General features: G+C 38.5%; 2 protein-coding genes across 2 annotated transcripts; both read right to left on the bottom strand.

Annotated features, from left to right (window-relative positions):
- Positions 1-1,271: 1,271 nt before the first annotated feature.
- Positions 1,272-11,098, bottom strand: LOC105946148 (keratin, type II cytoskeletal I). Its single transcript, XM_031896229.1, has 9 exons — positions 10,817-11,098; positions 10,322-10,542; positions 10,091-10,151; positions 7,197-7,292; positions 6,336-6,500; positions 3,033-3,158; positions 2,725-2,945; positions 2,202-2,236; positions 1,272-1,738 (listed from the first exon to the last, which is right to left on the bottom strand). Exons 1-9 carry the CDS (start codon positions 11,096-11,098, stop codon positions 1,272-1,274), a joined length of 1,674 nt encoding a protein of 557 aa, XP_031752089.1.
- A 9,443-nt stretch (positions 11,099-20,541) lies between these two features.
- krt78.6 (keratin 78, gene 6) lies at positions 20,542-26,177 on the bottom strand. The gene is made up of 9 exons (XM_002935728.5): positions 25,546-26,177; positions 25,043-25,263; positions 24,847-24,907; positions 24,222-24,317; positions 23,338-23,502; positions 22,531-22,656; positions 22,223-22,443; positions 21,556-21,590; positions 20,542-21,465 (listed from the first exon to the last, which is right to left on the bottom strand). Exons 1-9 carry the CDS (start codon positions 26,071-26,073, stop codon positions 21,185-21,187), a joined length of 1,734 nt encoding a protein of 577 aa, XP_002935774.2. The 5' UTR covers positions 26,074-26,177; the 3' UTR covers positions 20,542-21,184.
- Between the last annotated feature and the right edge of the window lie 449 nt (positions 26,178-26,626).

The following is a 26,626-nucleotide window of genomic DNA, read 5'->3' as shown; positions in this document are numbered from 1 at the left end:
GGCTTCTGAGCAAATGGCATATTAAATATAAAATTCTTATCCTGTCTTCCAGAGCCCTTCGTACTTCTACTCCTTTCCTCTCCCTGTACACTCCTTCCCAGGCCTTGTGCCCAGCTCAGGGCAATATACTGACCATTCCACCAAAACAGCAACGCATAAAACTGATTGTATCCCGTCACTGAAATGCTCTGCCATCTTGCATTCGGAAAGCTCCCACACTAACACGTTTCTCTAAGCTCCTTAAAAATCATCTTCTAGATAAATCACTTTGTTAGTCTTCCTCCTTTTTTATCTCTCTTTGTTTCCTAGTAGATTGTAATCTCTTTGGGACAGGGACCTTATCCAACTGTGTATTGAAACTCCTAAGCACTTAAGCATATATTTATGTTGTTACTGCATAACTTAAAATATCTATACCCCTATTTGTGTTTACGCCTTGTAAAGCACTGCATACAAATGTGGTGCTACATACGTAACTATACATAAATATATACTGTACATACATAGTGAAAATAAACACTTTAACGCTAGGTGTTTCAATACACAGTTGTAATATGTTTTGATGGATATACCCTTTACCCATTGTAAATTAAAAAAAGTTTACATTAAAAAGCTTCTACATAGCAGTGGTTTCGTACACTAACAGATGAGCTATTTAGAATACAAGCCCCAACAATGAAGACGCCAAACTTTTTAGCAGAGTGAGTTTTCTTTATAATACAATCAATATAAAATAAATTGGGCTACAGAGATTGAGATCTAAATGCAGTTTATTGAAGATACAAAGAAAAGGAAAGACGTTCTAGAATGGTTTATCAAAAATGCAGCAATGCATTAAAATGATACCATATACAAACACCCATGATCCCCTTTCCTCTCAGATAAGTCAAGCAGGATAAAAGTAGATATACTGTAGATCTTCTCAACTTGTTGCTAGTATAGAGATTCACAATTTCCTTCATACCAGTGCCTAAGATTTCTGCATGGTATGTTCCTTTCAAGTTGTTTATATTGCTTTTTGATGTTGTCTTTATTTCAGTTCTTTTTATTTGAACTTGATGGCCTCCTTGTCTTCTTTCCAGTGACAATTTATGACACAATATAGAAAGGCATGATATGATTGTGTTATAAGGAAGCACTGTGTTTATGATGGAAATTAAAACTGTTATAGATGTAGGGTGACACAATAATTACATACTAGTCAAGGTTCAAATAGTTAGGCAAAGGTGTAGTTATATGGGGCTTTTTTGCTTGGCTATTGCTGCTCTAAATTAATAGGATTTCTTAGATGTAGATGTTGTTGATGCAATTGCCACAGAGGTTTTGCCTCCATGGCCTGCTCCGTGGCCTGCTCCGTGGCCTCCTCCGTGGCCTGCTCCATGGCCTGCTCCAAAGCCTCCTCCATGGCCGGATCCATGGCCTGCTTCAAAGCATCCTCCCTGGCAGACTCCATGGCCTGTTCCAAAGCATCCTCCCTGGCAGACTCCAGGGCCTGCTCCAAAGCCTCCTCCATAGCCTCCTCCAATGCCTCCTCCGTAGCCTGCTCCAAAGCCTCCTCCATAGCCATATCCACCACCGTGGCCCGATTCCATGCCTCCTCCCATTTGGCCACCTCCCATGCCTCCTCCCATTCCACCGCCTCCCATGCCGCCTCCCATTCCGCCTCCCATGCCGCCTCCCATTCCGCCTGCTGCAGCACCAAGAGCGCTGTATACACTGGCACCTCCGCTGATTACAGCTAAGATGTAAGGAGGAAATGAATTAGCCAATACATAAAAGTCCAATCAGTTAAAGGAGAAGGAAAGGCAAAGTCACTTGGGGGTGCCAAAATGTTAGGCACCCCCAAGTGACTTTAATCGCCTACCTTTTACCCCGGGCTGGTGCAGCGAGCGCTTCCTCCTTCCTTTTTCTTCTGCCGGCAAAATCCCAGGGCTGGCACATGCGCAGTAGAGTGAAAAGCCGACTTTGTAGTTAAAGTTCAGCTTTTCGCTCTACTGAGCATACGCTCGCATGCTAAACAGGAAGAAGGAAGCGCTGCAGGTACCCTGGGCTGGTGCTGTTTTCTCCTAACAGGGGCACCAGCCCGGGGTAAAAGGTAAGCAATTAAAGTCACTTGGGGGTGCCTAACATTTTGGCACCCCCAAGTGACTTAGCCTTTCCTTTAACCATAATTATAGCATTAATCAACTGTAGGCACTTACATATGCTGAAGTTGCTGACAATATCTCCAGACATTCTGTAAAAACAAGAAAAGTATTAGGGCATAATCATTCTAAAAATATAATGATGCACAGGTTGCTCTCTCTGTGTTAACTGTGTTGCTTCTCCCCACTGCTCCGTATGGGGCTTTAAATGTATGCGCATGCACGCTTGTTCGCTCGTTCGCGCATGCGCATTGGGGGGTGGGGCGGGGGCGGGCCGATCAACGGGGGTGGCCTAGGGGCGCCCAGAAAACAAATTCGGCCCTGAGCAGGCATCCTAAAACATTGACAGCTTAGTCCCTGAGGAGGAATGTAATAAAGCCACATGTTTGCAGCAGGGCTAATAACCTAAGTTAGGAAAAAGCTTAATGAAAACTATACAATCAGCTCTAAATATTTCCATTATACAAATGCAAATGGGAAAAAATAAAGCAAAAGACATTTGATTAAAGATACCAGTAATACAGTTAAAGGCTTATTTAGCAAATTTCAAATTTGTGAATTTCAACTCTATGTAACTGACCTGTGCTCTTCTCCTCCCAGCATGAGTCCATAAGTGCTAATTTCAACATCCAGTGAAATCTTAGCAGCCAGAAGTTCTTGGTACTCTTTAAGCTGACGAGCCATGTCCTCCTTAAGTTTCTTTTCAGCAGCTTCAAGATCCTGAAGTTTCTTTTCTGCATCCTTGAGAGCAAGGTTGCCCTTTTCTTCAGCTCCAGCAATGGATTGATTCAGACCTGCAATCTATCATTTAAGGAAAGGCATGGGTTCTGAGTATGGATCGGATATTGGTTACAAACCTAAGTCACTACTGACACAGCTCCGACCTACCTGCTTCTTGGTACTTTCAATTTCAGCCTTCAGCCTCTGAATCCTACGGTTCAGTTCTGCTATTTCAGATTTGGAATTCTTTATGCTGTCCCCATGTCCTTCAGCTGTTTTCTGCAGCTCCTTGTACTAAAGCAAAGAAATGATTAAGAAACATTGATAATAAATGATGCAATCCAATTGCAAATTGTCTTAGAATATCAACATCTATGGCATACTAAAAGCTAATTTAAAGATGAACAATCCCTTTAAAGGAGTATGAAAGGTAAAAACTAAGTAAGCTTTATCAGAAAGGTCTATGTAATTACAGCCATAAGTACTCACAGAAATGCTGCACTGAGTCCTCTATCAAAAGAAACACAGGATTTCTTGTCTCCTTTTTTTGTAAACATGTTCTTTGGTATCTGACTTCCTTTCTCAGAAACATCCTTCATTCCTGGGGGCCAGAATCTGCACAGTTCTCTCCTCTCTCCCCTCCCTTGCTCTGCCCTCCCATAAGAATGCATAAGAACTCACTCCCCCCTCCCTTAGGAATGTGTAATTTGAGCCACAAGGGTTAGAGCTATACAGCAGGAAGCTATGAAGACCAAGCTAAAATGGCAGCTGCAATCTTAAACAAACAGAGAAAGCTTACAGGGCTCTTTACTCGGGTATGATCAAGCTTTCTGCAGAATAAATATAGAGTTCTAGGTGCCACTAATGTTGCAAATCTATTGGCAGTAAAATGCCAAAATGACTTTCCTTAAATGCTGAGGTGTTGATGTTCTTTGTCACCTATCACTGAAGTAGCTGAAAGAATAAGGTTCCCGGAGTTACTTGATAGTGTATTCTGATAACTTCACCCTTTCTGAGATATCAAGAGCAATGTGACAGGGTTTGCCCTTCAGCCACCATACCATGCTTACTTTGCACACTGGAGCCAGATCCTCACCAGATCTAGCTACATAACTAATAACAGCTTCAAAGAACTTAGTTATCAGTAGAAAGCCAGCCTAGACAAGCTGAACCAAAAGATTCAAATGAATCTAGTTGTGGACTGTTAAAGGAACAGTAAAACCAAAAAATCGATGTATATAAAAGTAATTAAATATAATGTGCTGCTGCCCTGAACTGTAAAAGTTGTGTGTTTACTTCAGAAAGTCTACTATAATTTATATAAATAAGCTGCTATGTAGCCATGGAGGCAGCCATTCAAAGGAGAAAAGGCACAGGCACATAGCAGATAACAGATAAAACACTATTGTATTCTACAGAACTTATTTGTTATCTGCTATGTAACCTGTGCCTTTCCGCCTTTTTTCCAGCTTGAATGGCTGCCCCCGTGGCTACACAACAGCTTATTATATAAATTATAGTAGTGTTACTGTAGCAAACACACCAGTTTTACCAGTGCAGGGCAACAGTGCATTATATTTTTATTACTTTAAAGCTCTTTCATTTTTTGGTGTTACTGTTCCTTTAAATCTGTGAAATAAAAATTAAACTTGTTTCTTTACTCCATCTTGTTCATATCATTTAATATTAGAGGGGGGTTTGAAATACATTGTATAAGCATGTTTTCTCTTTGCTGTTGAACACCTTTTCTGATGAGTCATTGAGCTTTGTGACAAGGGACCCCATGGGTGTGTTGGGCATGTTGGCCCCTTTTTTAGAGATAACAGAGCTAACTACTGATAAGAGTGTTTCAGGGTTATAATACGAACATGTCTTGTCACAATAGCCGGATTATACAGAATTACAGCACTGATTAACATGCTGTAGGGATACTCTATTCGTACAAATAAACGTACTGTAGCTACAATCAAACTGTCCTATGCAACAGTTTCATCTTTAACAAATCGGATGTGGCTAAAACTGATACTACAGAAAATTGCCTATCCTTGCAAGAAGAAGAAATACGTTTAAAAGAAATCAAATGTGGAGCCTCAGCTTCACAAAATATTCATTTCTAATGACAAAATACACAAATAATGACTTTTTTCAGTTATTTTCTGTTTTTTCAATTTTTAACTATTTTCTCCCACCCTGCCATGTTATACAGGCAAAGGCTTAATAAACCTTAAGAGCAATGGGGCCAATTCACTAAAGGTTATTAGCGCTTAACACATAGTTTTATGTGTTAAAAAGTGTTTGTTAATTAAGTACCGATTCATCAAAGTAATTTCACATGTGTTACTACTTATATTGCATGTGCAATAACTAGGGATGCACCGAACCCACTTTTTTGGGTTTGGCCAAACCCCCGAACCCACCCCGACTGATTCTGCCGAATCCCAAATCGAATCTTAATTAGCATATGCTAATTAGGATCGGAAGGGATTTAAAAAAAAAAAAATCGCAATTTTTTTTTCACCCAACCATTTAACCCTTTCCAAATGCTAATTAGCACATGCTAATTTCTGATAATTAGGATTCAGCTCAGCCAGGACTGTGGATTCGGCCAAAACCAAATCCTTCAAAAAAAATCCTGGATTCAGCCCGAATCCCGTACCGAATTCGGGATTCAGTGCACCCTAGCAATAACCCCAATTATCACAAAGCGTTATTTCCATCGCATTGTGGTAATTATCTAATAAAAATAATATCAATGCATAATTCACAAACATATTTGAAGCGTTAAAAGCATAAAATGTGGCGATAAATACTGTGAAACTTAACGCCTCCAAGGAGTCGGCGTTACTAAACAACATTGCAGCTGGTGATTGTCTGTGGTGACAATATGGAGTTTGCAGTCAGATTTTTTCTGAAATCTGAAGAAGAGAATCAAGTATGTGTTCACCCGACAATGAAATCACTTCTTAAGTCAGACAAGTGTCTTTTTTTGTGAATCGATCGGTAATTCTCCAAATATAAGAAGTGATAATATTTTTAATGCATGCTATAAATAACACTCTTTTTTTAGCATTTAATGAATCGGCCCCAATGACTTTCTTGACAGCAGCTGAGAAATACAAACAATTAATGTATCACATTGTAACAGTAACAGTTGCTCTGTCACATACCTTAAAAAATCACCAATCAACTAATGTATCAAACTGTAACAGAGTGTTGGCAACCTGAGCTGCTACTTGGAGACATAAAAAGGGATGTAAGCCAAACTAATTCTCATTTAAAATATACATTGTAGAAAATCAGCACAAAAGTAGAATGCAGCTGAAATAAGTCATTATACATGGTATTCTTTTTAAAAACTGAATACTTTGGAAAGGCAAACTGCCACCTTAAAAAAATTGCTTTCATTTGTTTATGAGACAGAATATTGCATAGCTGCAACATGAAGTTACAGTAGGGTGTAGATATACTCACCTTATTATCAAACAATGCTTCAGCTTCCATTTTGCTTCTTTGTGCACATAGTTCTAATTGTGCTTTAACATCCTGAATGATACCTTCCAGGTTCAAGTCACGGTTGTTATCCATAGTCAGAACAACAAAGGTGTCGGTGACGCTATCATGTACCTGTGACAATTCCTGAAAAAGACAAAGTCACACCAAATAAATGTTTTTTGTCTGAAAACAAAATCTTTCTCAAATTCAAAATAACAAATCATTAAACACTTGGGGCAGATATAGCAAAAATACAGTTCGCAATTTATTTTTAATTTAAGAAAATGAAACAATACTTGTGCACAAATGCAAGAGTAAAAAAAAAAACCCTTAAACCACAAAGCAAGAAAAGAACTTCCTGTTGTAAAAAGGATACCTGCCATTGACGTTTACATGATCTCGACAGCTTTTAGATGATGTATTTTTTATTTTGGATTTGTCATGTTTTCTTTGCATAATAAAACAGTTAACAATGACATTTTTTTCCGCAACACAGTCATATTTTGGAGCAAAAAGATATAAACACTGAAAAAAAATCAAAGAACAGTGCAGTAGGTACATGCGGTGAATCATGCGTTAGTGTTATTTTGGCGCGCAAATTAACGCATGTGTTTGCGCGCAAATTAACGCATGTTATGTGTGACTTAACACGCGGTAATACTGTAGTGAATCGCGCACTAATTTTCATGTCTATTTTAACGCAAAAAAGCATGCGATAATAATTAACGCACTGATACAGAATAAAGAATTATATAGGTATACATCCTGTCATATTTGAATGTAACTACAAAATATATTATTCTTGTTTAAGAAATCTAAATATGCCGTTAGGTTTCTTACCGCAGCATAAAGAGTTCTTAAGAAGTTGATTTCACTTGTCACTGCATCCACCTTGGCCTCAAGTTCTGTTTTAACCATGTAGGCAGCATCAACATCCTGGAAAAAGCAAAAAACAAGATTTCTTTTATTCATCGTCAACAGGGAGAGAGGACATTCAGCACATATTGATCAGAGGATGCTAACATGTATGTTCTTTCTTGCTCTCCATTGAATATAAGTTTGGAATTTTTTTCCAGCACAGGTATAGGATCTCATTCTCCTGAATGCTTGGGACTTTGGGTTTTCAGAATAAAGAATCTTTCCGTAATTTGGATCACTATACCTTGAGGTTTCTAAATTTTCTAAAAAATTTAAATATTAAAAAACAAATAGGACTCTTTTGAAACCAATGTGGATTTATGTGGATTTAGTTAACACCAGCTACAACTACTGTGTTATTATTACAGAGTAGAAAAGCAAGATTTTTTTGCTTAAATTTGCTTGGAATTTTTAACATAGGATTATATTATTAACATCATAGGTGGAGGGTGACTTTTTTGTTTGGGGAGGCTAAAGATGGGCCATACAGAGTCTGACCTACAGCTAATGTGACACTTAGTGGATTCGCTGCTGGTGTAAAAAATTAACTTCCCAACTACCTCTTGCTGTTCCCACTGATTCCCAGGGATACTGCGCAAAAGTGTGGGGGGGGGGGGGAGTTCTTTTTTACCCTAAAATGCTTAGGATGAAAAGTATTATACGTGCACTTCTGTTCATCCATTTGTGTTTAGGATCAGTTAGCTTAAAGGGGTAGGTCACCTTTAAATTAACTTTTAATATAATTTAGACATTGATATTCTGAGACAATTTGCAATTGGTCCTCTTTTATATTTAATAGTTTTTCAGTTATTTAGCTTTTTGTTCAGCAGCTCTCCATTTGGTATTTCAGCAGCTATCTGGTTGCTAGGGTCTAATTTATCCTAGCAACCAGGTAGTGGTTTAAACAAGAGATGGGAATATGAATAGTTAAGGGGCCTGCATGGAAAAATAAGTAATAAAAAATTACAATAATAATAAAATTGTAGCTTCACAGAGCAATACTTTTTGACTGCCGGAGTGACCCCCATTTGAAAGCTGGAAAGAGGCAGAAGAGAAAGGCAAATTTCTCAAGAACTATAAAAAAAAATAATTAGGAAGACCAATTGCAAAGTTGCTAGGAATAGGCCATTCTATAACATAATAAACGTTAACTTAAAAGTGAACCTCCCCTTTATATTTGTTAAAGTTAATTTTCTAGAGAGAGAGGCAGTGGGTACTGATATCCCAGGCACATTATATACAGTGAGACGCAGTCTGTATTTACAAAACCAGCATATTATATGCCATGAGAAGCAGTGGGTACAGATGGCAGATATTCAGGCCCTGGCAATATAACACTGGCACCAATACACAACATTGGCTCCACTGTAACTAGAAATGAACAAAACAATGACAAAAGTAAAAAAACAAAATAGTAAGTGCAAAAAAAACAAATATAATATAGCACAATGAGCTTTTTCAGGGGGAAAGAGTTAACCTACCATTCATATGTTAGGGTAGGCGATAGGGATATTATAAATGTCAGATCAGGCAAAAAAAAAAACTATTTAATTTTAACTAGTGATTCAGCCTTTAGAACTGTATAGTACCTGTCTATAGTACCTGTGTATCGTACCTGTGTATCGTACCTGGGTATAGTACCTGTGTATAGTACCTGTGTATAGTACCTGTGTATAGTACCTGTGTATAATACCTGTGTATCGTACCTGGGTATAGTACCTGTGTATAGTACCAGGGTATAGTACCTGTGTATAGTACCAGGGTATAGTACCTGGGTATAGTACCTGTGTATAGTACCAGGGTATAGTACCTGGGTATAGTACCTGTGTATAGTACCAGGGTATAGTACCTGGGTATACACCTGTGGGAGTGGGATGAAATCTGCAGTAAAAGTTGAGAGTTGGATCTCCCAATCCCTGTGCACATCTTTGAATGGTCAAGTTTACTGTCTGTCAAGAAAGCTGTGCTCTGATTGGAGAATCCACAAGAAGAAAGATCCAGTCGGAGCACAGCAGAATTGGTTTGCAGGAACAGAAGATTTCCAGGACAGTGCAGAAACGGAATTAGGTTTTTTTTTTGTTTTGTTTTTTTAGGGTGCCAAGCAGGTTTGGGGAGTCTTAGCTTCTAGCCTTATTGAAAATCCGCCTATAATTAACATATATGTAAAATATTAGCCACCAGCCATCCAATGATCCAGCTCGGTGAATACACCAGGTCATATGTGGAATTAACTCAAACCATTACCACCCAGAACTGCCTACACTTAGGGAGGTCTTAACAAACACCACCTTTTGGCCTTACCAAAATAGACCATTTATTACTTAGAATTTTAAATCATCCAAATGATACTGCCTGGGACCCACATTACGCACTGTGATATATAATACCGCTAATATACTTGCAATACAATGCAACCTAACTTGTATCCCTCTGCCCCAGGCCACACTAGTGACAACCAAAAATGGGGAGGGTGGGCGGTACTGATACCTTTTTTTCCACTCTTAAAATTGCTACTTCCCTCTCTCTGCTATTCTATAAGATCCCTTATGCTCCACCCCCCTGCTGATGTGACATCCCTTGGTAATTAACCCTTTCCTGCCTGCTTTATCCTGCCCTGTAATGAGCCATTAATCCTACAGTTGGAGCTGATTGGCTATCCTCTCCTATAATTTGGAGCTAATGGATTTCCATTTAATAGATTCTATACCAGTAAGTGCTTCATACATGATATATAACAACATATTATGGCGGTAGCTGAGAGTTTCACTGTTTTTAATATTTCATAATGACTTTATCAACACAACAATGAGACTCACCTTCTTAAGTACCACAAAATCATTTTCTGCTTTTGTACGCTTGTTAATTTCATCCTCGTATCTGTTTTAAGAGAACAGTGGTTAATAAGCAGTCTTTCTTTTCCAGCTTATTGTCACAGCAACACAAACATGCAGGTTACATGTACCAACAGAGCTCTACCTTATCATACAGTGAGCAGCTTAAAACTTATTCTAAATGTACAGCTGAAAGCAAAACTTGTGCAGACATACTTTTTCTTATAATCCTCCACAAGATCTTGCAGATTCTTCAGTTCTTGATTCAAACGGTCCTTTTTAGTTATTAGAGTGCTTAAATATTTGTTCAGGTCGCCAATGTACTTCTCAAACAGGGGCTCTAGGTTGGCCCTTTTGGTGCTGCCCTTAGTTCCCTGTTCCTGCAGCAGTTTCCATTTTGTTTCAAGGACTTTGTTTTGCTGTTCCAGAAATCTGACCTGTGACCAAAAGGAAAGAGTTTAGTAGCAGAAAATCTAAAGAGATGGAAAAGCAAATAATTTGGAAACAGGAAACAGTTTTTGGCAAGTTCATTGTTGATCTCCTGCTGGAGGTCTGCTAAAATGTCACACAGAAACATGACTTACTTCATTTCTATCATTTCTACTTTCTAAGCTATAAATGCCCTCTATAATGCAACTCACAGTATATGTTACAATTATCTAGCAACACTTTAAATTTGGACATTTGTAATATTAACAATAACAGACTTACCTTGTCAATGTAAGCTGCAAACTTGTTGTTGAGAGTTTTAATTTGTTCTCTTTCCTCTGTTTTTAATTTCTGGACGTTTGGATCTATAGTCAGATTAAGTGGCTGCAGAAGTTGTGTATTGATAGTAACCTGCTGAAATTCACCAGATGGATTATATAATCTCTTTATTTTTGGCAACGGTCTACCACCCCAATATCTTCCTCCAGTCGCTCCAAATGCGCATACACCACAACCACCACTAACAGGTTGCCGCTTCTTGATGGAGACTCGGGACAAAGACATGATGGTCTTGGTTTAAAGCAGTTAAATGGAAAAATCAGAAGGACAGATAAGATAAAGGAGATGTGGCCCCTTTGCACTGAGAGAGAGAAGTGTCTCCCTTTTATCTGCTTGAAGTAAAGGGCTTGGTTGCATGGGTGTCAGAGGACCAGTTTAGAGCAATAGTGGGTTTGGCATAGTTGACACCCATCTACTCAGTCTACTATATTGATCACACCTATTGGAATATATTTCTTTGCTATCTTTCCTTGATATTTGCATATATTCAAATGCACCTTCCTGTGATGACATTAATAGACAATATTATATAAATGTAATCTTCTTCTTCCTGCTACCAGTGCTGAATATAATTTTCTCGCAATTATTAGAAATGTAATTTATACAGGGTTTGTTAGGTGCAGGTTATAAAATAATAAGGGGAATAGGCTTGCTGGGGATATAATGAAATATGTCAGGTCAACTGGAATAATTGATTTTTTTATGAGTTTACAATATCTGGTGCAGAAAATAATTTCATCTTTTGATAGGATTTGGGGTTAAACAGCGCAATTGTTTATGTTCCTGGGGGGTAAGGTATGTATGTATGTATGTATAACTTTATTTATAAAGCGCCACAAGGGTACGCAGCGCTGTACAGTCTTACAGAATACAAAATTACACACAGGGAGGACAAGTGATATAATAAATAAATACAATAAATACATATATATATATATATATATATATATATATATAAGTGCCATGTGGTATGAGACACAGTAGGAAGGAAGTCCCTGCCCCGTAGAGCTTACAATCTGAGTGGTTGGGTATCATACAGGCACAAACTGGAAGGTAAGAGTGCATCAGGTATGGGCATGGTATCCTTATAGGACTTTGGATTAACCAGACTTCCATGGTAGCAAAGTTCAGACCTCAGGCTTTCACAGCAGGTTTGATTTCTACTTCACTAATTTAATAATATCACCTTTGGATTCGGTCCAAGTGAGAAGCTCCACCCCTTGGGATCAGAGGGCCACACCTGAAAATATCTCATAAATATCTAATTAGGCCCAGAGCTTTATGTCTATACAGAATTCCTATAGATTATTATTCACTGAAGTTGACAGTTCCAATTTATAGATTGTTTGCTAAATGTAGCACAGCATTATTATGAATCCATTATACAGGGAATTTCCACTATAGAAATAGATGATTTGCTGTACACTACAGTATTTTCCAAACTCTGAAACTGGTCTATATGTTGTAGAGAGTGCTATTCTAAGACAATGTGCAATTCATCTGAATTTTTTGTTATTTGTGGTTTTTGAGTTATTTAGCTTTTTGTTCAACAGCTCTCAACTTTGGAATTTTAGCAGTTGCCTGGTTACTAGCATCCAAATTACCTTAGCAACCAGTCAGTGGTTTGAATGAGAAACCAGAATATGAACACGAGAGACCTTAATATAAAGATAAGTAAAAATAAGCAACAATGACAATAAAATTGTACCATGGCAGAGCATTTGTTTTTTGGCTGCCAGAGTCACAACCCCCATTTGAAAGCTGGAAAGAGTCAGAAGAAGAAGGCAAATGAAAAAAAAATGAACAACAACTGAAAAATTGCTAAGAATAGGCCAGACTATAACATACTAAAAGGTGACTTAAAAGTGAACCACCCCTTTCATTCTGATTTAAAGGGATACTGTCATGATTTTTATGGTATACTTTTTATTTCTAAATTACACTGTTTACATAGTAAATAATTCACTCTATCATTCAAAATATATTTTTTTTTAGCTGTAATATTGGTGTGTAGATGCCATCTCAGTGCATTGTGCCTGAGTCTGAGCTTTCAGAAGGAGCCAGCGCTACACATTAGAACTGCTTTCAGGTAACCTTTTGTTTCTCCTACTCCCATGTAACTGGAGGAGTCCCAAGCCGGACTTGGATTTCTTACTATTGAGTGCTATTCTGATACCTACTGGGAGCTGCTATCTTGCTCCCTTCCCATTGTTCTGCTGATCGGCTGCTGGGAGGGGGGTGATATCACTCCAACTTGCAGCGCAGCAGTAAAGCATGACTGAAGTTTATCAGAGCACAGGTCACATTGCTGTGGCACCCTGGGAAATGAAGAATATGGCTAGCTCCATGTGAAATTTCAAAATTAAATATAAAAAAATCTGTTTGCTCTTTTAAAAATAGGATTCCAATGCAGCATTCTGCTGGAGAAGCTCTATTAACTGATGTGTTTTGAAAAAAACATGTTTTCCCATGACAGTGTTCAAGGAGAAATGAAGACAAATAATTTGACAGCATAACAAACTGAAAGATACAACTTGTTTCAGAAAATAAAGATCTATTTCATGCTAATTAAAGCCCCTGTTTCTATGGAGCTTACAATCTAAGGTCCTTATCACCTGACTCCTACTGATTGACAGGACAGCCCTCAATCACCGTGGGAGATACGCTATCACTTGCACACTAACACCTATTTATGACCCCTTTCTAGTACATTTTTTAATGCAGAATGTCCCAACATTATTGTTTTCTCAGCCAAGTTACATTTACAATGTGACCTTACTGCTTGGATGCTGTTATTTTGTTTGGCTAGTTCCCCTGATTATAGCTAAAAGCTGAACATTTTTGTTTTAACCAGATTCATCTCACAAAGGCCTGACTGGAAAGAAACCATGACATTATTTAACTTGCCCTATTTATCCTTCTATATCACTTTTGATAAGCAGATTGTACCCCTTTGAAGACATGAGCAATTTCTGCTGTGTTGGATATTTTAGAGAGGTCTGGCAACAAGTCTACATGCAGATACTGCCAGTCTTGCCCCAGGTTGAATGCCATTTTTACCTTAAGGTAGCCCGAGTCTCTTTTTGTGAATTTTATGTGTATATCTTGGTAATTTTAAAGGATGATCTTTTAAGGTGGCCATACATGGTCCAATCAGGTACCCCCTCTTCACCCAATCAGATGGATAACCTACAAAGGACCAAACATGGTATGAGCTGCCTGTTTTACTTGCCCACCTGGTCAATTGGATTGGATGGCTAGCATGACAGGCAGTTCACAAGTGATGTGGGCTGGGTAAGCATTCCTTTGGCAAGGGGGTGGTTCTTTTAGTTGTATGTATGTTATAAGTTTAACCATTACTATAAATTATTTTGTATATGTTTATCTGTTAATGAATGTTAGGGCCTTCTCTATCCCAAAATCTGCATTCCCATTTGTTGACTCAAGGGTAAGGGGCAAGGGTAAGTGCAGTTATTCCTGCATGGTAAAGTTGGGGATGGGATAGGGCTGCCTGTGTCAAGGCTACTCTTTGCTTATATATATGGTAATGTGTCGGTGTTTTGCTGAAGATACCAGCTGGTGAAGAACATTTTTTGCCAGAGATAGATTCCCAGTGAAATCTCTTGATTTGCCATTGGTAAATGTGTTTGCATACTCACGGCAAAATATCGGCACAAAAGTTTTTACTACAAGAGAAGAGCGGTACGAAAATAGCTCATTGACTTCAATATATTTTGTAAGGAACAGAAGTGAAAAAACATCCATTTACTTTAACGCATTTTGTGTTAAGAAAAAACACAGAGAAAAAATATATAAAATATATATTTGTATGGAAAAAGCTCTGACTTCAATGTATTTTATACAAAAAAGAGCTGCGAAAAAATGTCCATTTATTTCAATGCATTTCAGGTTTTTTTGCTGTTAATTTTTCCACAGTTTTTCCCTAAGTGAAATAGGACAGATTCACTCATTAGTACAACTGGGTTATGGCTTCAGTCTTGTCTGACTGGTATGTACAGGTATGTACAGGCTTCACAAACTAGATCTATACTTAGAATAGGGAGTTATTGATTTTATGAGATAATTGAAACTCATTTTGATCATTCAGAGCATGTCATGTGTCTGTATCACTAATCATATCTATAATAATCCCATATGAGATACCTTCACATCACACTATAACTGGCTCTTTTCAGGAAATATTCCCTAATGAGAATTTTGAGTACAGGCATAGGTTATACAATGTCATATAAAGGACAGTTCTTCATTTTTGACTGATTTGGTTTTCTATGAACCTTGTTATAATGGTACCTATGCTGGCAGAAATCTAATTGATAGAAAAAAACAATCCAACTTATTTTATTTTTTATATTTATGTTGGGTTGAAAAACCCAACATACTTTTCTTTCACTTTTTCTTCTTCATATTCTTAGCGCCCCCCATTTTCTAAACGCTCCTCCTCCTACAGTTTTAGGGGTACAACACCCAAACTCTCCACACTTCTTCGCCCTATAGCGGAGCAGGTTGCTTGTGCTTTTCTTAGTGATCCCACCCTCCGTCTTTTTGTGGCGCCGCCCTGAACCCCCCAATTTTCCCATTGACTTTGACAGGGAAGATTTTCAAACTGCTGCCGCACTTACAGCTTTGAAGCTATAGCCCCCAAACTTGAATAACATAATAATGGGGTCACCCCGAATGAAACAGCAACATTTTTTGGATGACCCCAAAGTGGGAGGGGCCAACAACAGCCAATCAAATTTCACCCATTGACTTTTATGAGGAAATTGAAACGGCTGCCAATCTTACAGCTTTGAGGCTACACTCCCCAAACTTGAATCACATAGTCATGGGCTCAGCCTGAATGAAAATATGATGATTGTTGGATGCCCAAAAGTGGGCGGAGCTGTGAACAACCAATCAAATTTTACCTATTGACTTGGTGGAAATTTAACCTGCTGCCAGTCTCACAGTATTAACACCAGGGTCCCCAAACTTTGCACAGTCAGTCACTGGGTGACTACGCATTCAAGTTTTGTTTTTTAAAAGTGGGTGGAGCCACCAACAGCCAATCAGATTTTAACTATTGACTTTCAATGGGGAAATTTAACCTGCTGCCATTCTCACAGTAATAACACCAGGGTCCCCAAACTTTTCACAGTTAGTCGATAGAGGACTGCAGTTTTAGTTTTGAAAAGTGGGTGGAGCCACCAACAGCCAATCAGATTTTACCTATTGAATTTTATTGGTTTGATGGCAGGGTTCCCAAACTTTGCCAAAAGCCAATCACATTTTTTTCATTGTTTTCAGTGGGGAAATTTTAACTGCTGCCATTCTCACATGTCTCACATTTTATAAATAATAATACTAAGGTCCCCAAACTTTGCAAAGCTATTCACCAGGTAACTGAAGTTCAGAGTTAGAAAAAGTGGGTGGAGAAACCAAGTAACGATTGATTTTCAATGAGGAAATTCAACCTGCTGCCATTGTCACAGTATTAACACCAGGATCACTGGGGGGCTGCATTTTTAGGTTTTAAAAAGTGGGTGGAGCCACCAACAGCCAATCAGACTCCTTGATTGAATTTTTTTTTTTTTTAAATTTAAAATGCTGCCATTCTCACACTATTTATGTCAGGGTTCCCAAACTTTGCACAGCCAGTCACTGGCTGACTATGTATCCAGGGTTAGACCAAGTGGGCGGGGCCACCAACAGCCAATCCATTTCCACCCATTAAATTTCATTGGTTTATATTTAAATTGATGCCATTATTGAAGTATTGATTCCAGGGTTGTTAAACTTTAACTTTAACTTTTAGTCACTAGGTATTTGCTGTTCAAAGTTAGAAAAAATGGACAGAGCCACCAACAGCCAATCACATTTCCCCTATTTACTTTCAATTGGGAAGTGTAAAATACTGTCAGTCTCACAATTTTTGCAAAGTTGGTCACTGGGGGACTGCAGTTCAAAAATAGGAAAAGTGGGTTGGTCCACTAACAGCCAACCAGATTTCATCCATTGAATTCTATTGGTTTAAATTTATTCTCACACTATGCCATGGTGCTCACTGTTTGTCACTGGGTGACTTCGACTCAAGGTTAGAAATAATGGGCACACCCACCAACCACCAATCACAATTTACCTATTGACTTTTAGTGGTTTAAATTTAAACTGCTGCCGTTCTTTAACTATTAATCCTTGAGTCCCTTAACTTTGCAGAGTTAGTCACTGGGTAACTGCAGTTCCAGGTTAGAAAAAGGGGGTGGAGCCACCAACCGCCAATCAGATGTCACTCGTTGACTTTCAGTCAGTGAAAGTCAGTGACCCCAGCATCCAGATTTTAACCTATAAGGATGCAAAATGTTTGCATAACGGGGAGCTACATTGATACCCCTGCTCATACCCTGCTCCTGCAAATAAAAACCATTCTAAAAGTAAAGAACAAAATATAACAATTCTATTAGTAAAAAATACCATTTTGGTCTCATACCTGTACTGGAATAATACTTCTCCTATATACTGTACATAATGCCCTCGGTATGCGGTATGCACATATATATTGATAGTGTAGCAACAGTGCACATGAATGTACATGAATCATAATGGGACTCGCTGACTTTGAACAATGAGTTATAATGCCAATGAAATGGATTTTGACAATATAATGACAAGGGCAGTGTTTAGATGTCAGATATTACACCAAATACCCCGATAACTATTGCCGCACCTTCCTTTAAGCCCAGGGTGACGAAGAACAGCATACTCAGTCATTTTGGAGCCAATATCCATTCTGTGTGCCTAAACCCAGGCTGACACAGTGGCTCCAGGTGCAGACGCAGAAGAGCTCTGATTTAAGCATAGGGGCAGATTCTCAGACCAAGTTTATCCACAGGCCAAGAATCCGCCACATGTTGCATTAGCCTTAAGGATTGTTTGCTATAGAATATTGCCATTTGAAGTCAAATCAGTGCTGCATTAACATTTACATTAAAAGGTAACAAAAGCTGCACCAATGATGGCTAATTATGATGTTTAAAGTCTCCTTTTATCTCTAGAATTTAACTGGCTTCACCTCACGCATGTACTGTGCCAGAAGTTTATTATGATAATCTTACAATCTCTATTCCTTATATTAAGTTACTAGCATATTGAATCTGAAGGGTATAAAACCTAGGAGTAGATCCCGGAAGTGATACTGTTATTTATTATTATTTGTATACATATCCACGAGATGCACAAGTGACACCATAGGGGTCCGTAGGTGACAAATGTGTGCTTACACAGCTCAGAACTCATCCTATATTTGCAATTCTAATGCAGTTTGGAACTAACATTACTTTTAGACAGCGCTGAAATACCTCATGAAATCGCTGAGGGACTGTGGAGCCAGCCGGGGCTTAATTCCCTCCAGCACATGAGGAGTTAACCTGCTCAGCTACTGGGCTCCCTGTTGTAAGCACATTTAGCTAGGGAACTATAGGCCTGTAATTTCACTCAATTTACATGTTTTATGTTTTCAGGTTCTGTTTATTAAAAAAAATTTTTTTAAAGATTTATATATATTTGGTCTGTCACAGCAAAGGACGGGTGATAATCCTTGGCCATTTAATTTCAGGTGTTGTTTGGTGGTTTCCACATGCCCACTGTGTTTGCAGTGGCCGGCATTCGTTATAAAACAGCAAAAAAGTTTGTTGTGATGTTTGGTAAAGTTTGAAATACCATGGCAAGGACTATTTCTGATGTTGGACTCTTTAATAAAGCTGTGGCTGAACCCCACCCACAAAACGGTCTCAGTGTGTTTTCTCTTGCGTCATGTGGTTATATTGGGGGGACCAAACGATCAAATTATTTTTTTTTTACCTAAATGCTCCCTGATATTGCCCACCTGTGGGTGGATCTGCTCGTGTATGGGGACCTTAAGTCTCCGCAGTCACAGTGTGAATGAACCTCATAGAAATGGTTTTGCTCAGCAATTTTTGCATTGAATAATGGTGTGACTCTTGAGTGTCATCATTTTTGTTGACAAAAAGCCATTTTATCCACATGAAATACCAGATGACATTAAATTTTCTATACTTGTTTGCACTGGACTAGAACTAAATGTTTATGAGCCTTAGACTGTATCCAAATGGTAGAGATTTTAACATGGCTTTAAAAAAAGTGCCTGGCAGCGCAGCTCTGTGTGTGTGAATGAAGACACTAATTTGTGACTGATGCTGATTGATTTCCCAGCATTCTTTGTTGCTGAGGAAATGTTGAGTACCTGAGGCTAGGGCTGGCCACTATACGTGGTTGATAAATAGCATTAGAGGTGCTGCTGTACAACTTTTTCAATAAAGTGGTGCAATCGGCACAGCCCTTATTAATACTGCTATAAAACTATTTGGATGTCAGCATGATTGTCAAGTTGACTTACGTACCAGCAAACCACTGTCCCAACAGTTGGATAACACCCAGGGCAGATAATAATCAAGAAACAGTTACTGTAATGTGTAAGGATTATTAGAATTTGATTTGGGTAGGCTTGGATTACTTCTGTTTAGAAATGTGTCACAAGCTGGTTAGGAGCTAATACTGTAAGGCACTATTGCTGGGTTGTTGGAAAGTGTTGTATATTGTTTTTTAAAGTTTATATACTAATCTCTCTTTACAAAATGAAACTCAGTTTTGCCTAGATGCCTAAGCTGGGTGCCTCACCAATAACAGTGTGTAAGTAACAGCAATGATACTGAGAGTTCTGCAGTGTATTAAAGCTCTCAGAGATAGAAACAAAGCTATTTACATGTTAAATTATACAGAACCATAAGCGAAGAAACTGGCATCTTAAGCTTCCCATACACGGGTGATGTCGCCAAGAGAGCGGATCTTCACCCGATATGCCCACCTGGGGCCAAACGATCCAATTCTAATGTCGGCAATGGGGCAGTCGGTTCAGGGACCGCATCAATGAGCTGATGTGGTCCCCGATCCAACTGAATTTTCTAACCTGGCCGATCGATATCTAGCCAATTTCAGGCCAGATATCGGTCGGCCAGGCCCCTCGTTTCTGCCCCTACACAGGCCGATAAGCTACAATCGGCCCGTGTATGGGGACCTTTACACTTCCTATTTGTGCATTTACATGACTCCACTAGGAATTGGCAGTTGACTTTTTTACAAAATGAAAAGCAAAACTGATACCATAAGAAATTACAATTATCAAAACTTCTTCTTACCTCATATGTTACTGCATGCCCTCTCAATCCTATTATTTTCTTATCTCTATGTTTTCCCTTCTCCTAGTTAATCTTAGCTCCAACCAATATATTCATTCTTTCCGTCTAAAATGGAATTTTATCCTCTCAATTAACACTTATCACCCCAACCCCTACTGCCTGTGGCCACACCAAAGTTTAATGAGCTGCCATAGTTTTCCTTTCAAATGTTTTGTTTTTAATAAATGGTGTGCAGGCAATTAGCAAAAGCCTCATATACTGCCATCAAGTTGAAAATTTTCTAATTTTCAAGTGACTTGTATCTCCTTTTCTTTCTGTTTCTTTAACCTGCATCCATAGTCATTGTTACCATTCCAGACATTTGAAACTGGCACAGACCTGCTAAAGGGATATCAAACCTAAATGCAGAGTGTTTTCAATCATATCATCAATGTAAAATAAATTGTGCTACACAGCTTGAGTTCCAAATGCAGTTTATTGAAGAAACAAAGAAAAAAGAGATGTTCTTGAACGTTTAGGAAAATACAGCAATGCATTAAGGGCACTGGCAAACAGGGAGATTAGTCATGAGGCAACTTCTGGTGACTTCAGAAAACCAAAGCGATGCATATGCCGTACCACTGGCCCTAAGAGACAAACAACCAGGATCCCCTTTCCTCTCAGATAAACGTTAAGCAGGAATTTACAGAACTAGATGTAATCATTAGTAAATATCTTCTTAACTTGTTGCTAGGAGACATAAGAACACAGTTACCTCCATACAAACAGCTGAGAGTCCATACCAACACCCAAGAGTAAGATAGCTAAGAAGATAGTTTATATATTTCACTAAAATTCAGTTCTTTCCATCTAAACTTGACAGGCTACACTACCTTCCTTTCGGGAGTGTCAATTAATGACAGAAAATACAGAGACATCATATGACTGTGTTATAAGGAAGTACTGTGTTGTGGAGACCAATTTTTATGGTTATTGACATTGAGAAGGAAAAAGGGATAGAAGTAGGATGACACACTCATTACATACTATTCAAGCTTCTGTTAGTTAGGCAAAGGTCTAGTGATAGGTGGCTTTAAAGTGTGACTGCTGCTGCTTTAAATTAATAGGTTTTCTTGGTTGTGTATGTAACTGACGATGAGGTTTTGCCGCCATGATGGCCAAATGAGCCGCTTCCTCCGTGCATGGAGCCGCCTTCATATCCAGCTCCATAGCCATATTTACCACCATGGACGGAACCCATGCTACCTTGAAGGCAGCTTCCACTTCCCATTCCGTCTCCCATGCCGCCTCCAATTCCCATTCCACTGCCCATGCCGCCTCCCATTCCGCCTGCTGCACCGCCAAGAGCGCTGTATACATTTGAACCTCCGCTGATTACAGCTAAAATGTAAGGAGGAAATTAATTAGCTACTATTTAAAAACCCAATCAGTTAAACATAATCATAGCATCAATCAACTGTAGGCACTTACATATGCTGACATTGTTGGCAATCTGTCCAGACATTCTGCAAAAACCAGAAAAAAAGTATTAGGACACATTCGTTATAAAAATTGTATAAGTTTTTGCCAGCATTAAAGGTAATACAAAGTGCTGCAGTAAACCTGGTTTCTTTAGCAACAAATCTTGAACGGCCACATTACCCAAAATGTCCATGCTGAATCTGGCAAAATATATATGTATTCATATAGATTTATTGTATTACTCTAGTCATGCTATGAGAAAAATCTAAAGCTAAGACAGCTCAGTCCCTAAAGGAGTAATGTAATAAAAATATCACACTTTGCACCAGGTCTGGTAACCCATTTGCTTTTAAACATTTGACAAATAAATATACCTGTTGATTGGTTATGATGTGCTAGTAAACCTGGTGCTGACTACAATCGGCACTGGCTACTCTGTAGTAGCAAAACAGTTGCAGTTAAGCAAGTTAATCTCTCCATGTAAGCAGAATAAAATGATTATAATGATACACTTTGCATTTCATTGCCAGTTATTTTAGATACAATAAACATTTTGATGATAGTGTTCCTATTAGAATGTTACAGAGTTTGTTTAAACCATAGGTGACTTTCAGTTGGTCCCCTTCATAACATGGAACTAATATTAATTTTATTTCACAGACGCCTTGTAACTTACCTGTGCTCTTCTCCTCCCAGCATGAGTCCGTAAGTGCTAATTTCGACATCCAGTGAAATCTTAGCAGCCAGAAGTTCTTGGTACTCTTTAAGCTGACGAGCCATGTCCTCCTTAAGTTTCTTTTCAGCAGCTTCAAGATCATGAAGTTTCTTTTCTGCATCCTTGAGAGCAAGGTTGCCCTTTTCTTCAGCTCCAGCAATGGATTGATTCAGACCTGCAATCTATCATTTAAGGAAAAGCATGGGTTCTGAGTATGGATCGGCTATTGGTTACAAACCTAAGTCACTACTGACACAGCTCCGACCTACCTGCTTCTTGAGATTTTCAATTTCAGCCCTCAGCCTCTGAATGTTACGATTCAGTTCTGCTATTTCAGCCTTGGAATTCTTTATGCTGTGTCCATGTCCTTCAACTGTTTTCTGCAGCTCCTTGTACTAGAGAGAATATATAAGTGAAAAACCATTGGACTTATATAATGCAGCCTAAACAAGCTGTACTGAAAGATTCCAATGAATCTAGTCGAGGACTCTCAGATCCAACAGTCAAATGTGGCTACAACTGATACTACAGATAACTGGCTATCCGTGCAATCAGAGAAATAAATATAAATGGATAGCTTCACAAGATATTCATTTCAAATGGCTTTTTCAGTTGCTTTCTGCTTTCATTTTTAAATATTTTTTAAATATACCTTTAAAACTATTTTCTGTTGCCCTGTAACAAACAAGTCAGGGAGCAAGCACACTAGGGACTAAAGCTGATGCTGAGAAATGGCAGCGACTAATGTATCAAACTGTAGCAGAACTGGCAGCTAGCAAGATGAAGAGAGCTGCTACATGAAGAATAGAACTAGAATAAAATGAGAGGGGATGAAAGCTAGACTAATTCTTCTTTAACATGTATATTGTAGGAAATCAATAAAACACTCAAATAAAATTGAGTTAAAATAAGTCATTATTTGTGGCATTCTAGTGAAAACTGTATGTTTTAGAAAGGCAAATCATTACCTTTACCAACTTTCTCTAATTTGTTTATTAGAAATAATATTGCATACATTTTAACTTCTCCTTTACATGACATTACATGACATTACAGTAGGGTGTAGATATACTCACTTTATTATCGTACAGAGCTTCAGCTTCCATCTTGCTTCTTTGTGCAATTTGCTCATATTGACATTTCACTTCTTGAATGATACCACTCAGGTTCAAATCACGGTTGTTATCCATAGTCAGAATAACTGAGGTGTCGGTGACTTGTTCATGTACCTGTGACAATTCCTATAAAAAACAAAGTCATACCAAAAATTTGTCTAAAACATGTTTGAAGCAAAAGGTTCATTTTTGGTAACCGGACCCAAGTGCTAGAGCATTTCAGGCTCCAGGGGAAACTTGCTCTCTGCTCCTTGCACAGTGCCATTTTCCAGTGTTGGACATGGCTGTAGGCACCTACTCACAACCTCAAGAACTGAAGAAAGTCATGGATTACTTCAGGATTACTTCTAGTGTTCCATCTTAAGCAACTGATTACCCTGTTGCCAAATTGCCCTAATGTCGCCATTTGAAGCTACCTCAACTTCAGTGTTATGGCTACTCTATAAAGCCCCATAAGTTGCCCCTTTTGCCCCGCCTAAAGATAGCTTTGCATTAATAGAGCAATTAAGTTGAATAAAACCTGTTTGTTGATCATAGATCATCCAGATATTTTCTCCTAAAAAAATGGTAAAGTATTTGCTTTGAATAAAGACCCCTGACTTGGGTAAAAACAGCATGGGGCAAAGTGGGTGTTATCCCGCACTGAACCCTAATAGTTGTAATAATAGTATAGTAGTGGCAGTATGTTGATTTAGCTGTCTTTGGCTAAACAGTACTATAACTTTAAGATTCCATGCATAGAGTGATACAGAATAAAGAATAATATACAGACACATCCTGTGATATTTGAATGTAACTATGTTATTTCTATTTAATAAATCTAAATATGCTGTTTGGTTACTTACAGCAGCATAAAGAGTTCTTAAGAAGTTGATTTCACTTGTCAATCCATCCACCCTGGCCTCAAGGTCTGTTTTAGCCATGAAGGCAGCATCGACATCCTAGAAAAGTAAAAGACAATATTTCTTTTATTGATTTTGCAACACTGGCTTGCAGTAGGAGGAAGAGACAATATTTAGCAAACACTGATCAGAAGATGCTAACATATATTATTCTTGTTTTACTCTGTGTCCATTGATGATAAGTTGGGAATATTTTTTCCAGGACAGGTATGGGATCATAACTGGATTGCCATACTTTGAGGCTTCTAAAAGAAATGTAAATATTTAAACACCCAATAGGATTACTTAGCATCCAACACGGATATAGGCAGATTAGTAACCCCCGTTATTATTATAGAGAAAAGGGAAATCAGTTAAACAAAGTAAGATGTATTTACTAAAACAGCATTCCTGTGGCATTCCTACATTTTCAAGCTTCCTAGATAATACGTTTGCATTTAAAGATGACATTCCTGTAGGTACTTCTTACATGATTATATAACAGGATAATGGAAAAGATTCATTGTTTCTACTCAATAATTACTTTATTAACACAATGAGACACTTTAAAAACAACAATGAGACTCACCTTTTTAAGTAGCACAAAATCATTTTCTGCTTTGGTACGCTTGTTAATTTCATCCTCATATCTGTTTGAAGAGAACAGTGGTTAGTAAGCAGTCTTTCTTTACATGTAGGAACAGAGCTTTACCTTATCATACAGTGAGCAGTTTAAAACTTATTCTAAATGTTCAATTGGGAAAGTAAAACTTGTGCAGACATACTTTTTCTTATATTCCTCCACAAGATCTTGCTGATTCTTCAGTTCATGCTCCAAACGGCCCCTTTCATTTATTAAAGTATCTAAATATCTCCTCAGATCGCCAATGTATTTCTCAAACAGGGGCTCTAGGTTGGCCCTTTTGGTGCTGTGCTTAGTTCCCTGTTCCTGCAGCAGTTTCCATTTTGTTTCAAGGACTTTGTTTTGCTGTTCCAGAAATCTGACCTGTGACCAAAAGGAAAGAGTTTAGTAGTAGAAAATATAAAATGACAGAAAATCAAATCACTAAAAAACAGTTTTGACAAATTCACTGTCCAGCACCTACTGGATCTGGCAAAGGGTCTCACAGAGACATGACGGTTCATTTCTGTACATCAGGACTTTAGACTTTAGTACTTTATAAACTAAATTCCTTCTATAAAGTCACTTACATTATAAGTTAAAGATATGTAGCAACACTTCAAGTCGGGACATTAGTAATATATAGGCTATTAATAAGAGACTTACCTTGTCAATGTAAGCTGCAAACTTGTTGTTAAGAGTTTTAATCTGTTCTCTTTCCTCTGCTTTTACTCTCTGGACGTTTGGATCTATAGCCAGATCAAGTGGCTGCAGAAGATGTGTATTGATAGTAACCTGCTGAATTCCACCAGGTGGGCAAACAGGGAATCCCATATCCCCTCCATCAAATCCTGGGCCTCCCATGCCACCCATTCCACCCATGCCCCCTGCACCACCAAACATTCCACCACCATGTCCTCCTCCAAAGCCACCACCAAATCCTCCACCAGCGGCACCACCAAATCCTCCACCAGCGGCACCACCAAATCCTCCTGCCCCACCTCGAGCACTGGCTGCACTTATGGAAGTTCTATATTTTCCACCAAGGTTATAGACACTGCGTGACCCATAGCTACCTCCAGCCCGAGATCCTCCTCCAATTGCTCCAAGTGAGCAGGTGCTAAAACCCCCTCTTCCACCACCACCACTGCTAACAGTTTGCCGCTTCCTGATGGAGACTTGTGAAAAAGACATGATTGCTTTGGATTTAAGCAGTCAAAAGGGAAAATCAGAAGGACAGATAAGATGAAGGAGCCCCTTTGCACTGAGAGAGAGAGAAGTGTCTCCCTTTTATCTGCTTGAAGTAAAGGGCTTGGTTGCATGGGAGTCAGAGGACCAGTTTACAGCAATAGTGGGTTTGGCATAGTTGGCAGACACCCATCTAGTCAGTCTACTACATTGATCACACCTATGGGAAATTATTGCTTTGCTTGCAGTCCTTGATCCCTTGCACATATTTAAATGTGCCTGTCTGTGATGAAATGAATAGACAATCATATATAAAAGTAATCTCCTTCTGCCTACTACCAATGTACTCTATTACTGAAATAAGCCTTCAGGGTTTTTAATGCATCTTTCTCACAATTATTAGGAGACACTAATATTTTATGGAGGGTTTGTATTACAGGTGCAGGTAATGATTAAAAATAACAGGTGAATAGACACGCTTGGGATATGATGAAATATTGGCTGAAAGAGTCACCTGGAATTACTGGATTTTTATGAGTTTGCAATAGCTTGTGCAGAA

The sequence above is a fragment of the Xenopus tropicalis genome, chromosome 2 (genome assembly GCF_000004195.4).
Source record: "Xenopus tropicalis strain Nigerian chromosome 2, UCB_Xtro_10.0, whole genome shotgun sequence".
Classification (NCBI taxonomy): domain Eukaryota; kingdom Metazoa; phylum Chordata; class Amphibia; order Anura; family Pipidae; genus Xenopus; species Xenopus tropicalis.
The sequence above is the reverse complement of the archived record's forward strand: the minus strand, read 5'-3'. Positions and strand labels throughout refer to the sequence as shown.